The following is an 18,442-nucleotide window of genomic DNA, read 5'->3' as shown; positions in this document are numbered from 1 at the left end:
TTCTCAGTATATTTGGATGGTTACTATAGAGCTAAGGGAAAACATAATTTAATATATATATATATATATATATATATATATATATATATATATATATATATATATAGTTATATTTTAGGATCTTAACAATTAGCGTTTATTTGAATTGGACATAGAACTTAACTTTTTACTGTCTTGATAATTGTCTTTATTGGATCATAATCTCAAATTCTGAAACATTCATTCAGTCATTGTTACTCTCACTGACTGAGTCACTATTTAAGACAATAACCAAATTGTTAATTTCTAATCTATCTAACACTTGTTCACGATTTCATCATTTCTTAATTTCTTCTTCTGTGTGTTTGATGGTGTTCATATAGTTTAAAGATTTTATTGTAGATATTGCTTCTTTCTATATATCCATGCGGTTTTTGCATGTATTTTCTTGATTCGTATGCCTGTTGTAATAAATTAGATTGAATATATGGTGATAGATAGGAAGATGTAATACTCTGTGGCCATAATATTCAGTCATCTGATCTACTATGTAAGTTTTCTCAGGTCTGTTTCTAAAAAGCAAATTACATAAAGCGCAATAAAACTTTTAAATTATATTTATCGAGTAAAAATTTTATAATAGTTCACTCTTCACATAATATTCACCATTATACTTGGAGTTAAATACTTTGCTCCAGGAGTATATACGTTCTTGTTTCCAACATGCAGAACAATTTAACTGCAATTTATTAAAGAAATATATTATAACGAATGAAACCTAATGAAATCTTACTCTTTTAAATTTACTATTTACATCTATACTTTTTCCTTTTTTGTTTTTTTACATTTTCCATCAACTTTGGTTTGGTCTTTTCGTTCATCAACTTTTTGATATTTTCAAATATCTATTTATTTCACTAGATCTATTGTTTTGCTTTCAAAATCTGGAAGTTCCATTAGATCTCATCGTGGGTTATTTTCTTGTCATTTTCTTGTTTCCCAATGGTGTATAAAGGGACGTCTTACATCCTTCAGACCTGATATCACTAAGTTTTTTATGATTCCTTTCCAGACTAATATTTTGTACTAAATTATCTATAAATTTAATTAATACCGATTGTTTTCATACATTTGATCTCGAATAGAGCTAACATCAATATGGTATTGATTTGTCACCCCATTCTTATGATGACGCTGTCTCTTTGGCGAATCAAACGTTATATTGTTTTTCAATTTCTGAGAGATTTTAGTGCAGTTGCTTAATCGCTTAAAACATTTTCAATAAAAATCTCATTAACTTAAAACATAACAGCATCAATACCTCTCTGACGCATTTTACCGACAAGAGAGGGCCTCCATTATCTTGTTTCTAATATATTTAATAGCTTTAACATTATCAATCAGAGTAAGCATAAATATTAACCAGCAATTTGAGAGGATTGCGGACAGCATTGTATCTTTTTCAGACGTGAATAAAATGAGAAGGACTTTTACGTTTAAAATGATTTTAGAAACTGAGATGGACAATATACTCGACATTATGATGACATCAGTTTACTGTTATTTCGAATTCACTATATTAGTGTGACTACAATGTATGTTTATTATAGGATTTTCATTTTTGCTTATATACCATCGAGCTACCAAGCCATTATAGGAAACTAATATTTTTATATCTGTAGTGTTCACTCATTATACATATTTGAAAATAATCTACATTAACAATTAACTTATTCAAAATTACTGAAAAGTACGTTAAATCAATATAAATAAAAAACAGAGGGGTGAGTAAACATGACGAAACCTTTTCACTCGTAAAAGTCTCTGGTAGCGAGGCGAAATATTGATCGACAGTAGATTCGGACTCATGCCCTGGTGGACGTATCGCCTCTGAACTTGAAAATTATCTTCCAGCGGGAGCGGATTTTTGTTTATTGAACAGAAAGCTAAAGAGGTTAAACCGATCAATGTTCGTTGTACTATAGTTGACACCCATCTCCAGATAGTGTAGAACTACAGTCAATATTTATCTCTAGATGAAAAATAAATATTTTTTGCTCTCATAAAAAACGTGTTATTTTAAGACCTCCAGAATTCTTATCTCCTCAAATCTGATTATGTTGTTTTGGCCAGGTTATTGTTTGTTGTCGATATTTGGGATAGCAAGGCGATTATCTATAAATTGTTTAACATAGTTGCAGATTATCTTGTCGCGCCGAATGTAATTTTATCCTCGCAGAGTGTCTGAAAATAGGCGCCCTTTAATTATTGATTAATTGTCGATGTATTGCTGTGGTGCTGTATTTGATTTCACACAGTGTTAAAACAAACTGAAACAAATTAAACAAGTTGAAATAGCGTTTATTTCTGACTGTGTTCTGTTAATGGTTGAATATATTGGGATGCGAAAAAATATTTCTAAAATGACATTGAATATTTGTTAAATAAACTTATTATCGGGTGTTCCTATCGTAACATCAAAGTGCATATATGTATATATATATATATATTATCCTCATTGATATTATGCTAATGTATTTATAGTCTATTCAAAGTTTTCTTGTACATGCGTCATCAAGATGTTTAATAATGCTGTCTGATAAGTTCGAACGTGAAACCGAACTATCCTGTCAAAGTCGCCCTATGTGTGTTCTTAATTGTAGTTTTTAGTCCTTTAATACTATATGTATTAGATGTACAATAATGTTAAAATAAACTATATATGTTTAATAATATTTTTATTTTATTTAAACTAGAATTATGTTGTTTGTCAAGGCGAAACTGAACTAAAACTCAGAGTAGATGCAGCATCATAAATTTAGATGACGTATGTACAAAATAACTTTGAATATATATTTGAAGGTACATTACCGTAAAGAAAAAATCAAGAGTTATTAGAATATAATTTCGACCTCTTGGTATGAATATTTTCGAATAAACGAGGGTAATTCTTAAAAATAATATTCGTTGAAGAGCCTACTGAAGGAATTCATAATAGACATCAGCACTTTTGTGCCTTGTTTTGATTATTAATGTTTATGTTTATTGAAATACTGCGGCCTAAAAAAGGAAAGAAAAATAAACTATTTTTCTATCGTGATATCTAAAAAGAGCTAACCATGGTTACCAAATCCACTTTATCAAATTCCCTAATCTCCAAATTGGGTAGAAAAAATTGCTGATTACCCACAAATTTCCTTCAAAATTATTCTAAGGAATAAAAGAAATCTCAATGGCTTAAATATTATTTATTTTTCATCTTTTCATAGCATGGGATGAAGTGTAATGTAATGAATTACAACGTTAGACTTTTTTCCGTATTTATCTAATTTCTTAATCTCTTCCCTTGTTGCCATTAAAACACAGTGCTTGATGCTCATGTAAAAGTGTTCCGACCAGGATTATATTTAAGATAGATTCCCGGAAAATTGGGAAATTCGTCACGAGTTGGCAACGTTTGGACTAACATAAAATACCTGTGTACCGCATAGATCCAATATTGCACGAAATAGGTATATTGAAAGAAAAAATAACATATCAGATGCATTGCATCATTGAATGATTCATTCGGACTTCTACTAATATTTAATAAATATTAAAATGCAAATGTTTCCACAACGTTTATTTCTTACTCACATTATTTCTTTTTAGTTTTATTTAATAGAACATAGTCCCAATTGGTTTAGTAGTAATGAAATAATTAATTGTGATTGTAAAACTCTATATAAAATGAAATATTAATTTTAAAGTTAATCTCGACCAGAGATGGGCAAAGTGGAGAAAAACGAAAACAATTATAATGAAAGCGAATTTAAAATTCTTACGGATTGTTTCACCTGTTGCGTCTTAGGTTCGATGTATTCTCGCGAAAATGTTAATTTTATTTAAGATGCCCGAGAAGAAATATATATTTTTACTTACGGTATGTTATACTTTAAATTTACATACATTAAAAATGAGTGGTATAAAATTTTATTATTTATTTTTAAGTATATTTTTTAAAACATACTACCGTTTTAATTCAGATCGTCAGTGAAGAATTTATTAATACATCTTGATTTCGGTTTTCAATTTCCGAAATTATTTTAACATTGGTTGAAAAGTCTACTATTTAAAATTATAATTATAATTATAAGTAAATTATATATGTTATTTAAGATTATAACATGATTTCTTCACATATGTTTTATTTTTTGTTTTATGTTTTGTTATTAGTAAAACAGTAAGTTTCATGTTGAAGTCAGATTTATTAATTATTTTATATAACAACTATTTTATTCGATATTTTAATACTTTATGTTTCCCTTAAACTCTAGTAGTCAATATCTAGCTGTTGCATGTTTGGATTCCCTCATTGAATGTACATGGTCACTAGTCAAGATTAAGTCAAGATTTACTTTTATTTTCTCTAGACAAGTATATTTTTAATATCTAAGTTTCGCATACTAAACTAATAATAATGTACTTAGATAATATATTTTTTAATATTAATTCTCAAACGAAATATAATGTAAACATATAATGCTATCGATAAAAATAAATATTCTAGCAGTATATTATCTAACCATTCCAATCAACCAATATATTTTATTAGAATAGCATCTATGATAGGCATTTTATTCTATTCAGTATATCAAATTCGATATATAGTTTCACTATTGTTGCATATAAGAATAAACTATACCTCCACAATTACTATTCCACGTTGATTACAATATTTTTATAATATATCTCTAATATCATAATATGGTGATCTATGATAGGCATTTTATATTTCAAATTGTTCTTGGTTTTGTTTGAGTAATTTAACTCATGGTTGTTTACCCCCAATTGTAAAAAGTAGTAACTAATAACTAGTTATGTAATTTGAAGATGAATGATACAATGTCACTCTAGGTTAATCATTCAAAATACATAAACACTTATATTAGTGTCTTAATAGTCAAGATTAACTCTGACTTTATTTAGACAAGTATATTTTTAATATCTAGGTTTCGCATACTAAACTAATAATAATGTACTTAGATAATATATTTTTTAATATTAATTCTCAAACGAAATATAATGTAAACATATAATGCTATCGATAAAAATAAAGATTCCAGCAGTATATTGAAAATACTGTGAAAATAAGTTTTACTAACATAGCATTTTTAAATTAGTCCTTTTACAATTATCATCTAACCACTCCAATCAACCAATATATTTTATTAGTATATTATCTATGATAGGCATTTTATTCTATTCAGTATATCAAATTCGATATATAGTTTCACTATTGTTGCATATAAGAATAAACTATACCTCCACAATTACTATTCCACGTTGATTACAATATTTTTATAATATATCTCTAATATCATAATATGGGGATCTATGATAGGCATTTTATATTTCAAATTGTTCTTGGTTTTGTGTGAGTATTTTAACTCATGTTTGTTTAACTCTTATTGTAATAAATAGTAACTACTAATTACTTATATAATTTGATGATGAATGATACAATGACACTCTAGGTTAATCATTCAAAATACATAAATACTTATATTAGTGTTTTAAAAGTCAAAATTAAGTTAAGAATTATTTTGAAATTACTAAATGACTTTGAATATATATTCGAAGGTACATTACCGCAAAGAAAAAATCAAGTGTTATAAAAAATCAAGGCTATAATTTCAACCTCTTGGTATGAATATATTCGAATAAACGAGGGTAATTTTTAAAAATAATATTCTTTGAAGAGCCTACTGAACGAATTCATAATGGACATAAGAAAATAAGTTTTCTTAATATAGAATTTTTAAATTAGTCCATATCTATATCATAATATGGGGATATATGATGGGCATTTTATATTTCAATTTGATCTAGGTTTTGGATGAGTGTTATAACTCATGTTTGTTCATCTCGGATTGTAATAAATAGTAACTACTAATTACTTATATAATTTGATGGTGAATGATACAATGATACTCTATGTTAATCATTCAAAATACATAAACACTTATATTAGTCTCTTAATAGACATAATTAAGTCAAGAATTATTTTGAATTTACAAAATGACTTTGAATATATATTCGAAGGTACATTACCGTAAAGAAATAATCAAGAATTATTAGGCTATAATTTCGACCTCTTGGTATGAATATTTTCGAATAAACGAGGGTAATTTTCAAAAATAATATTCTTTGAAGAGCCTACTGAACGAATTCATAATGGACATCAGAAAATAAGTTTTCTTAATATAGAATTTTTAAATTAGTCCATATCTATATCATAATATGGGGATATATGATAGGCATTTTATATTTCAATTTGATCTAGGTTTTGGATGAGTGTTATAACTCATGTTTGTTCATCTCGGATTGTAATAAATAGTAACTACTAATTACTTATATAATTTGATGGTGAATGATACAATGATACTCTATGTTAATCATCCAAAATACATAAACACTTATATTAGTGTCTTAATAGTCAAAATTAAGTTAAGATTTATTTTGATATTCTTTAGACAAGTAATTTTAATAGCTAGGTTTCGCAAACTAAATTAATAATAATGTACTTAGATAAAATATTACTTTTCAAACGAAATATAATGTAAACATGTAATGCTATCCATGCAAAATAAGATTCCAAGAGTATATTGATAATACTGTGAAACAAGCCATTTGAAATTAGACGTTTCACTATATTATGAGAGAAATATGATTAATCTAATAAATTGTGGTTTAATTTCGACCACAGGGCGATCAGTAGTATATAGGAATTTGGTATGAAGATTACTTTTCTCCTACCCATCTTAATATTGCCGTATTAATTCAGATTTAAGCGATTGGACCGTCACATCCGTCGCAGCATCTGACCGAACGGTCGCGTCTTCACTGTCCCGGCCAGCGATTAATAAAGAATGCATTGATCAAAAAAGGCGGCGAATTAAGCCGGAACGGGCGTAAATAACCCGCGGGAAAGACCGCCGGACATGAATGATAGAGCGAAAGGCTGCAGGCCAAGCTTTCCAGGTAAGTACGGCGAAGCGACACTCCGGGAGAAGTCCAAAGGGTCACGCCGCACGGAGCAGAGGTGTCAAGCGGCTCGGGGGGTCGGCAGAAGACGCGTGCGCCGCTTCCCGCGGCGACGAGATCTCGTGCCAAGGCTCAGATTTGGTGCAGGAACGGCGTTCAGTATCTTCGCAACGACGGCCGCAGCTTCGTCCTGCCGCCGATCCGATTGCTTCCGGCGTGCGTGGCCCGCGAGCTCAGAGTGAACTTCGGACATCGTGCGTCTTCGAGCGGTGCCGTCGAGACTGTGCTGTTGATCTTCGCCAGCGGATCGTCGCGTCGCCCGTTAACATGTTTGTGTGGGTTCAGTGTGTTGTTGCTTAAGTTTGATTCGATTCTATTTGATTCCGGTGAGTGTTTCTCAACTTTCTATTTATATATAGCATTAGACATATTTAAAATATAATTGTATCTTTAAGTCATAAGTTTTAACCTTAAAAAAGCATAGAGAAAACATTCATATATCTTTTTTATTAAAACTTTAAAATATAGGTGCATTTATTAACTAATGGACAAAAAAAGGCGTTTATTAATAATATATATCTTCATAACTATTATTACATGCTAATTATTTTGACAATATATCTACTGTATCCTGATATGGGGATCTACGATTGGCATTTTATATTTTAACTCCATCGGGTTTTGGTGAGTGTTATAACGCATATTTGTTTGAAGTAATAGATATTAAAAGTTTAAAATATAGTTTTTTTGCTAATTAATTTATAATAAACTGAATTTAAACATTATAATATATCATATATTACAAAACCATTATTCTAGGATAACTATTAAAATTGATGAATCTTATCATAATTTATAGATAAATGAGTGATAATTAATATTAATATTATAATATTATAAGAACTATTTTAACTTGATATAAATATTTGAGGAATTTAGTAAGATCCTTTTGTTAATTCATTGACAATAACATGATTTTATACATTATAACATGTATTAAGACACAACGTCTTCATAACTATTGTTCTATGCTAATAATTATATTTACTGTATCATAATATAGGGATCTACGATAGCCATTTTATATTTCAATTCCAGTTTTGGTGAGTGTTATAACATATATTTGTTTTAAGTATAGTATTTAAAACTTTAATATGTGTGCTATATTTAATTTATAATAATCTCTAATTGTACATTATAATAGCATATGAAAAAACTGTTATTTTATGACATTTATTATAATGTCTGTACCCTATCATAATTTGTAGATGAATGGTAGACATTTAATATCAATCACTAAAAAAACTCAAATTATATATACAGTTTCACTAGTGTTGCGCGTTAAGTATAAACTATACCTCCACAATTATTATTCTACGTTAATTACAATGTTTGTATAATATATTTATAATCTTATAATTTAGGGATCTATGGTAGGCGTTTTATCTACTATATATTATTTTTCATTGTAATAAATAGTAACTACTAATTACTTATATAATTTGAAGGTCATATATACAAAGACATTCTAGTTTAATCATTTAAAATACATTAATACTTATATTATGTAGAATAATATGATTAATCGTCTTAAATATAATCTCTGCACCAGTCTATGCTTATATTATTTGACTAAACTTTAGAAAAACATTAATATTTCATATTTTTAGTGACATTTTAAATTAAAATTGTTATTACTGAAAGATTGAATTCCTTTTCTGAATTAGTTGAACTCTTATTCTATATGAAATATATTTATTACATATCCATTATATCATAATATGTGGATGTATGATAGCCATATTATATTTCAGTTCGATCTGGTTTTGGTAAGTGTTGCACTCACACCTGGTGGTTTGAAGTAATGTTATTCAAAACTATTACTTTTAAAGTATTTATATTGATAGTTTATAATTTTATTATCACTAAGATATAATTGTGATATACATCTTACGGAAACAACTTCTTTACTTCTAGTACAGTTTCATGAGAACAATATAGTTATCGCCTGATAACTGCACACTATGATAAAAAATATTTCGTTATTATGGAATTAATATTAAGTCATAAAATTACAATGTAATTTGTTCTTTGACCATAATTTTTCTTTTAATCTGTCTCGAAATTGTACCATAATAACTAGTACAGTGTATTGATTGAAAATTATAGCCGCTACTGGAACTTTTGATTATAAGCAGAAATAACTTGATCGTAGTTACTGACATTGTCTCGAAACTATATTGTGACAACTTTCGAATAATCGATTTAATTTTAGAAGTTTACAGTTCAGCTTAGGATAAGTTACTTGATAACAATTTCGGATGAATTAATTTTGCACTAGCGCATTTCGGTATATCGATCACTTATAGTTTAACTTCTGTTTTAGTTATGGTAATAAAGAAAAATATAAAGTTTAAACAATCGTTTTGTTGCTCTATTAAATATATTAATGTACTAATTTGTAACGTAAGAAGAAAAGAATATATAGAGACTCTCTACTCATACTAAATTATAAGTAAATCGATTCAGTAGTTCGGTTCATTTTTAGTTGCTATATCACTATAACAGTTATATCTCCGAAGATAATTAAAATTGTGAAAAATCCTCTTAACGATATATTTTTAAAGGTTAGGCCTTGAAAATATGAAGACGATATTCTAGACTATTATACAGCCTTAATATTCAAATAAATAAAAGTAATTGTATGAATATCCCCATTACGTAGAAATATATTAAATTGTATTTGATAATATAGTGCAATGTATTTAACTGTCAAGTATGTTAGTTACCGTAATTGAATAGTCAGTGGACTTATATTTTATTTCGATTAAACAAAGAGAGAGAAATACATTGTGCAGCGTTTGTTACTAAGGAAATATTTTGACACATTTTAGTTAATATTAGTAAATATACTTTTTGTATAGTTTTTATATTTCAAAAAAATACTATTAATCGGTTATAGATATGTTTTTATTCTACATTTTGATGTACAATTCTGTACAAATTTTGACGGTTTCTAATAATTAAATTCGAATCATCGAATAATTCATGTTTTTGTTATTCTCAACTCAGCTTCCATTGATTTCAACGAAACGTCAATTCTTGACAGCCTAAAAATGTTTGTCAACAAGAATTCAAGTCAAAGTTACAAAATAAAAACAAATTTATAAACCTGCTTTATTAATTAAAGACAAAGGGAATCTGTTATTCTGAAAATCTTACATACAATCATTATTTTAAAAAAATCGATTGAATAAAATTCGCTATTAAAATATTTTACGTATATTACCAAATTTTATACTTATTTAATATACTTATTATTGAACAAGATACGCCATTTTTTATATTATTTAAGCGACAAGTCGAAATTAAATGGAAAAGGAGGCAATTTTTATAGGCTATTTCCTCGAAGAAATATGAGTATGCAAAACGATTCTCTTATCTGGTATTTATTTATTATTTAGTGGCCCCTGCGGAGACCGAGATATAGCAAAACACGAAAACAACATTTTTATTATGGAAGAAAGATATTCACATTTTAGAACTTTGAAAACACATAATTCTAAAAAGGAAAACTTTAAAACATTTTATTTGAATATTAAATAAACTAAATATGAATAAAAGATAAATAAAAATATATATTACATACTTATTTTCATTTACTTATTAATAATTTTTTTATTTACTTTCTACATTTGTAATTTCATTTTATTTTATTTCATTTTTAATTTTATTTTTAATCCCTCCATAAATATTATTCTGTGCTAATTGTTTTTTATATAGGGTGGGGCAAAAGTCCCGCTACTATTTACATATAACCATTCCATGATTGCCACTCAGCGTCAATGCTGCCATGGTAGTCACCCTTTAATTGAGCTAAGATGTTATAATTTGTGGATTTATGATACGCATTTTATGTTTCAATTTAATTTGGTTTTGGTGGGTGACATGTTTTAAGTAATACTTTCAAAAGTTAAAAATATATGTTATTTTTATTGATTAATAAAATAAATTTCAAATTCCTTAGATTCGCAGTGAAATTTTGTTATAGAATTTCACGAAAACATCAGTAATAACGCTGTTAAAAATGAGTATTTTACTCTGAAAATGGTATTTCGCCTTAAAACAATCCAGACCAGAACACAATAAAGATAATTGTACGTTTATGCTTTTGTATTATGCAAATGAACGCCGGAATACATCGTTCACACCAAATACGAATTGTTAAACGATGCCTGAACATGATCGTGCCAAAAAATAACGATTCTTATTGCAGATACTCCCTCGCAAAGATTTTACACTGTAGGAATAAATGGCTGTTCTCATAGCAACATATCACGTATATTGAATCACCTTGGACGGGTGAAAACGAGTTTTCAACGCAAAATCGGGTTATTACACAGAAAAGAAAACACGATTTCGGAAAAATATGCGACATAAAGTGCCTCTATCAATTAAATAGCATCGAAAACAACGATTCTTTTTTTTTAGATCTCGGATATCTTTACGGTTTATGAGAAATTATGCGTGTTTGTATTGCTTAATTATGATAGTTAATATACATTTGCATTTATATGTAAAATTAGCTCTATTTTTGTCGATTCTCAGTTAGAAAATTCGGATCTTTTGGATATCTTTACGGTTTATGAGAAGTTAAGTGTATTTTCATTGCTTAATAATTATAGTTGATAAATAGCCTGTTAGTTCAGTTTGGCTTTGACATACAACAAAATTCTAATCGAAATAAAATAATTGAACAAAAATGTTATCAAATATAATTTATTTTTACATTATAGTACATCCAAAAACTACAGTTATTTATACGGCCACAATAGTTTGTACAGCCTATTCAAAGTTATTTTGTACATACGTCCTTTCAATTTGTGACATCAAAACGTCGCAGTGTTGCCGCTTCAACTCTGAGTTTTAGTTCAGTTTGGCTTTACATTACAGCAAAATTCTAATCTAAATAAAATTGAACAAAAATGTTATCAAATATAATTTATATGTTAACATTAAAGTACATCTAAAATCTACAGTTAATTATACAGCCACAATTATTTATGAGTTAGAGTTATAACCTCTTATCACTATTGATTTCAAGAATATTGCATATGTCTGACAACCGGACGACTCACAACATCTCTTTTTAACTAGAATAAAATGAGAAGGAAAATATTGTCTGATCCTAAAACAAATTTTCAAATTGCGGTAGGCAATACATTAAGCATCTTGATGACGTATGTGCAAAAAAAATTTAATAGACTATATATGGGCGCTTAATATAATATTAGCTCTATTTTTATAAATTCTTAGTGAGTAAGTTCCGATAATTCGATTTTCTTTATGGTTTGTGAGATATTATATCTGTTTGTATTGCTTAATAATATTAGTTAATTTACATTTGCGCTTAAATGTAATATTTTTATAGATTCTTAGAGTGTGAATTCAGATATCTCGGATATCTTTATGGTAAATGTGAACGTATGTGAGTTTTTATTGGTTAATTATGACAGTCAATATACATGTATGCTTATTTGTAAAATTAGCTTTATGTTTATAGACTATTAACTGGCAACTATTATAAAAGTCTGTTAATATTAGAGTTTTATTGTACAGGGTTTTTTAGTACGGGCGGTTCAATCATGAATTAGAATAAAGTAATATTTACACGTTTTTTTTTCATATACACGTGAGAAGTTAATAAATTATGTGGCTTATTGAGAAAATAACAAATCATATGCTAAAAACGCGAATAAATTATTATTATAATTATCTCAGTTATAATTAGCTCTAGAGTAAGCTACACGAGTGCTAAATACTTGCATGAGCATGTTAAGGAGAAACCAGCAGGATTTTGTATAAGGCTTAAAAATGCGATGGTTTCTAGGCATTTGAATTAACACTCCAAAATAACCTATTATAATACAAGCCAATCGTCAAGCCAGTGTGTGTAATTAGAGGGTTGCACAAGGAAATCTTATATTAACATGATCTAAACTTGACAACTTAGCAACCTATCCAAAACAAAATTCTTCGCAGCATTGCTAACGCCCCGTGGTACATTAGGAATGAGAATATCCACTAAGATCTAATGTTACCAACTGTCAGCCAGGAAATTAAATGGTTTCCGACGAAACAACAAGAAAGATTGCGTTATCATAAAAACGTCAAAGTACTACAATGGCTGGACAACAATGGACGTACTCTGGCGGGTAAAGAATTGAATATTGAAACCATTGAACTAATATAGTTATGTGTGCAAACTGTGACGCTCCAGTACATTCATTAAAAGTTAATTAAGTTTAGGCCTGAACTTTTAGATCTAAGAGAAGTGTAATACAAAACAGAGTAAATTTTTAGACACCCTTGTTGTTGAATAGGAAATGATAGAAAGATAAATCAAGAAGTTATGGAATTATTTAATTATTTAATTTAAATTTATCAATATTATTTTGTTTACTGAAACTTAAAGTTTAAATTTAAAAAGGTAAGTTCTTGAGATAGCTATTTTAATGAATTTTAATATACAGACATATATTACTTTAATTAATGTTATATGGCAAATAATTTTCTAATCTTATGTTATGACTTAAATATGATGAACTTAACATATTCCAACCACAAGGCGATTAGTTTATGTATATACTAGCTGACCCGACAGACTTCGTCCTGTCAAAAAGATTTGTAATGTGGCAGTTTTTGTGCCTACGTATTTTAAAAAATTCTCCTGAACAGAACCATCACCCTGGTGATAGGGCGTTGTGAATAAAAAATAATTAAATAAAACATATATAAGGATTGAAAAGTAAGTAATCGCTTTATTGTTAATCATGTGAATCATAATTATTATTATTATTATCATTATATTGCTTTGTGGTATACGATGTTTTTTGTTTGATTACCTGGCGCATAGATAAACAAATCTGATGGTTTTCCAACACGGGAACAGGCAACATACAATTGACCATGTGAGAAACATGGGTTTTCTAGATTAATACCACAAACACTTAATGATTGCCCCTGGGACTTGTTTATAGTCATAGCAAAAGCAAGCCGTCAACATGTCTATAGGAAATTTGCCATTACCAATGTCAATGAGTTGTTTAGAGAATATGTTTCCAGATTGGTCATTTTGCAACTCGACACGCATATTCTTGCTTAAATGAAGTACTTTAACATGTTTCCACAAATTGGAGGACTTTAGACATGCATTGAGTTCATCAGCTGGCGTTGATCGTGGAATCACTGGCAATGTTTGACGAAAATCTCCTGCTAATAAAATCATTGCACCACCAAATCGGTTATTATTGCTACGTAGATCTTTTAAGGTTCTGTCTAAAGCCTCCAAAGATTTTTTATGTGCCATCGTGCATTCATCCCAAACAATCAATTTACATTGCTGCAAAACCTTTGCCATTGCAGAGTTCTTCGAAACGTTGCAGGTTGGAGTTTCATTGCTTTGCATATTTAATGGCAATTTTAGTGCTGAATGGGCTGTTCGACTACCTTCAAGCAAAGTTGCTGCGATTCCCGACGAAGCGAGTGCAAGTGCAATTTTATTTTGTGAGCGAATTGTTGCTAATATTAATGAAATAAAAAAAGTTTTTCCTGTACCACCAGGTGCATCTAAGAAATAAATCCCTCCAGTTTCATCATTTGTTACTTTCATAAGAGTTTCAAATACATACTTCTGTTGTTCATTTAACAGTGGAAGATTTGTTTGAATTTATTCTTTCAAAGCGTTGAGATCATACAGTCTTTCTCGATGCAACTCTTGGTTAAAAGCGTCATGCATTGGACGATTGGGCGCGGTCAGGCCTAATTGAATTAATAGTTTGTTTGACATTATCAAGCACATGTCCTCAATTGAAATCAATGCTTCATTGTAAATTTCTTCACTGATTTGTATATTTGGATTTCCCATTCTATTCCGTATTTGATACAAAATATCATCACACATATAATCTTTGTACTTCATCCACAAATCAATTGGGTTTGATGGGAAGCATGTAGATATGATTATAGAAAACAATGTTCGTATTTGATGAGTGTGTGATGATATTACAGCATCATTGAGAGTTTGATCCCAATGAGCGTCATTTTCAAGCAATTGCAAACGTTGACAGGCTTCTCTGTAGGATCCACACAATTCACCATCAACAGTTCGTAACTGTTGGAATGATGTTGGGCCACGTACATTGACTAATAGCAGTCGTAAATAAAAACATTCATCATTGCTTGGATGTACTGAATAAATCCGGCCAATCGCATCGGTGGAATATACATCTGTATATCCTGGAACTGGTTTTCCTTGTTTCCGTCGTATAAATCTCCTTGAGGATTGATTCCAGGTATAATATTTTGGCATTTCAGAATATAGCAATGTTTGTTCGAAATCATCGTTTTGGCATGTCTCAAAAGAACTGGTTAATGTAGTAGATGGTGGCTGAGCAGCTCTTTGCACTGCGTTCTGTGCTGTAAAATACACTCTTTGTCCATTTTCTAAATGCACAGCTAAGTGAACAACAGAAGGGTGTCTCTCATGAATAGGAAAAGAAAATATTCGCCAAACTGCTTCATTACTACTGACATAGCGGCCCATTTGGTATTGGGTAACTTCATCATTAGAATTCTCTGCACCAATTCCAATCACAGCCATATCACTCCCTTTGGTTACATATTTGCAAATGTATTTAATCGATTTCACTGAATGGCAAGATTCAACGTTGATGTGTGCTTTGAATGTCTTTGATAAAATGGGTGAATATGGAACAATCCAACGATTATCTATTTCAATATCTTGTTAATTTAATTTGACAATTGTTGATTTTCCATTGTCTGCTGTCGATCTGCGACGATACAATGGATAACCGTCATTACCAGTAATTGTTTCCGATATTAATGTCCGTGGATATCGTTTTGAACATTTACCATCCATCACACACGGTGAATTTTGATTAAGAGTTCCACAGGGACCATGTATCATGTTTTTGATAACTACCTCATGCAATCCAGGATCTACTTGTACATTAGGGATTTCAGCTGATATCACTGCATCAACTTCATTTGGCCTTATCTTTTCAACCAACCAAACCAAAATGTGTGCATGTGGCAATCCTCGTTTCTGCCACTCCACAGAATACATCCAGCAGCGTGTCTCACCAAACACATTATGTTTTACGATGAAATTCATTAAAGATTTCAACTTTTGTCTAAAGACTCTGGCTGTAATATCATGACGATCAATGGATGATTTCCCAGGTAATAACTCCTGCTTAATTTCTATCCATTGCGGATTGCATGTAAATGTGATGAACAAATCTGCTGTACCATAATGACGAACATACGACATGGCATCTTGAGCATATTCGTGCATATGCCGAGGGCTTCCGATGTATGTTGCTGGAAGAATAGTCATCCGACCGACATTCTGTGCATTTCCATCAGTATTAATCGCATCTCGAAGGTGAATATACTCTTCAGATCGGAGTTTGGTTTGATTCAACCTGATGAATGTTAATCTCTCCGTTTCAATTTTAACATACATGTCATCAACATATTTGTGATATAATCGCCGACATTTCAATATGTGATTATCTGCATTTTCCCGAATCATTAGGCGGTATGAATAATAGTTCATTGAACTGACTTTTTTGTTGGTTTCAGAACCTGTAAACAGATTTTGTTTTAATAACATTCAAATATAAAATTAAAATACATAATATAGTGACTGAGATATTATCGCCATAGCTAAACTAATATTTTAGTTACCTGTAATGGGATTTATCATTTTTATTGATAAATCGTAGCCATCTTCACCTTGCCAAAATATAATGGGATATTGCAGTGCATCATATGAGCGGTGTGTTTCCTTTATAGGTTGTAATTGAAAATTCCGACGATGTAAAAAATATCACGGGATTCCAAGTTTTCTCCAACTACAACGATAGCAACTTCATCAATAGTTGGTGCATTAAAACGTCTTGTATGTTGACCTGCAGGTGTTTTATCAGCTCTGATTACAATTTTGTGATTATCGGATGGCATCAGATCCAGGGCAGTTTTAAACAATATAATCAATTGATTGTGTTGATGAAATAAAGTTTGTAATTGTTCTACAATAGACCTTTTTACTAAATTGTTATGTGCACAACGCAGATCAATTTCTTGTGGTGAATTGCCCATAAAATAAATTTGCAGGAATTTGTTGTCGCTATCTGACACTGGTAACAGTGAACCTGCTCTGTGATATATTTGCCCTTGTATCTGTAAATAAAAAAAATATTATGGTGTGGTATAAATTAATGGATTGTCAATGATCAAACTTAAATAATATTTGATCTTAAAAAGTATATATTTAGTTTTAACTAATATCTATCAAATATAAAATATAATAAAAGTGTCACTGAAACTGAATCACCATATAATATGATGACTAAGTGATATATTTCGTAATGATTAAGAAATTGAAGATTAGTAACACATCTTAACTTTGGTGACAGAAAATTTTGTTCGCTAAAATAATTATGAGTAACTGCTATAATACATACCTTGAAACTTGGCATAAAATTTTCCCGAACTGCATTTGTTGCCCCAAATGAAGTCATTTGAAAGCAATTGTTATATTGTTGAATATGTGTCAAAAAGTGTATAGAATCTGTTCCTATTCCTGAAACCAATGAGTACAATGGTTCTGGTGGTGGATCCAATTGTATCAATTTCACTTTACCATTTGCGCAACACAATCCATTGGCTTCGTTTTTGTATTTTAATGCCTTACAGTGTGAGCAAACCAAGTTCATAGAACCAATAACAACACATTGGTAGTTACTGTAGTCAATTGACACATCGAAACTGAAAGCAGCTGGATTCAAACTTGCGCGATTATTAGTTGAATGTCGCGCTCGCGCTTCACGCGTTTGTGATATCCGAATTCTTTCACGTTCATTTCCGTCGTCACGTTCTTGTGCAGTACGATTAGATCGGTAATTAGCTTGGTTTATAGCATTTCTGGTTCTTCTACCTAAATTGCTTCGTCTTATAGGAGGCATATCAAATATAAATTATTTTTTCACTAATCACGAACTAAACAAACACTAACTAACTAAACACTCTGCACAAAACACGATATACGAATTTGTTTCGTGTATCACTTGACAATTCATCTGTCATCTGTCAAAAGTCATCTGTAACAGACAACTTTTTTTTTTAAATTTGATATGACTTGAACTCAAATCCTTTTAAGCCGTACGAATTGTTTTATTTATTTAAAATTTGAATTAAATTTTAAACAAATAAAAATTTTTAAATAAATAAAACAATTCGTACAGATTAAAAGGATTTGAGTTCAAGTCATATCAAATTTAAAAAAAAAAAGTTGTCTGTTACAGATGACTTTTGACAGATGACAGATGAATTGTCAACTGATACACGA

General features: G+C 29.7%; 3 protein-coding genes across 3 annotated transcripts in view; 1 reads left to right on the top strand and 2 right to left on the bottom strand.

The window, feature by feature from the left end:
* The first annotated feature begins 7,332 nt into the window (after nucleotides 1-7,332).
* LOC143202883 (uncharacterized) overlaps nucleotides 7,333-18,442 on the top strand; it is a 543,964-nt gene continuing 532,854 nt past the window's right edge. The window contains exon 1 of the mRNA XM_076414869.1: nucleotides 7,333-7,391. The gene's annotated coding sequence lies outside the window, so the exon portion shown is untranslated. The remainder of the gene's footprint in view (nucleotides 7,392-18,442) is intronic.
* On the bottom strand, nucleotides 13,863-14,793 carry LOC143201929 (ATP-dependent DNA helicase Pif1-like). Its single transcript, XM_076413133.1, has 2 exons — nucleotides 14,697-14,793; nucleotides 13,863-14,634 (listed from the first exon to the last, which is right to left on the bottom strand). Exons 1-2 carry the CDS (start codon nucleotides 14,707-14,709, stop codon nucleotides 14,000-14,002), a joined length of 648 nt encoding a protein of 215 aa, XP_076269248.1. The 5' UTR covers nucleotides 14,710-14,793; the 3' UTR covers nucleotides 13,863-13,999.
* Nucleotides 15,704-16,942, bottom strand: LOC143201924 (uncharacterized). The gene is made up of 2 exons (XM_076413126.1): nucleotides 16,780-16,942; nucleotides 15,704-16,677 (listed from the first exon to the last, which is right to left on the bottom strand). Exons 1-2 carry the CDS (start codon nucleotides 16,796-16,798, stop codon nucleotides 15,812-15,814), a joined length of 885 nt encoding a protein of 294 aa, XP_076269241.1. The 5' UTR covers nucleotides 16,799-16,942; the 3' UTR covers nucleotides 15,704-15,811.

Source organism: Rhynchophorus ferrugineus, unplaced genomic scaffold, assembly GCF_030347505.1.
Source record: "Rhynchophorus ferrugineus isolate W39M unplaced genomic scaffold, kcgeb_rfMv2 rfM9, whole genome shotgun sequence".
Lineage (NCBI taxonomy): Eukaryota > Metazoa > Arthropoda > Insecta > Coleoptera > Curculionidae > Rhynchophorus > Rhynchophorus ferrugineus.
Note: the sequence above shows the minus strand (reverse complement) of the source record. Positions and strands in the feature narration are given on the sequence as shown.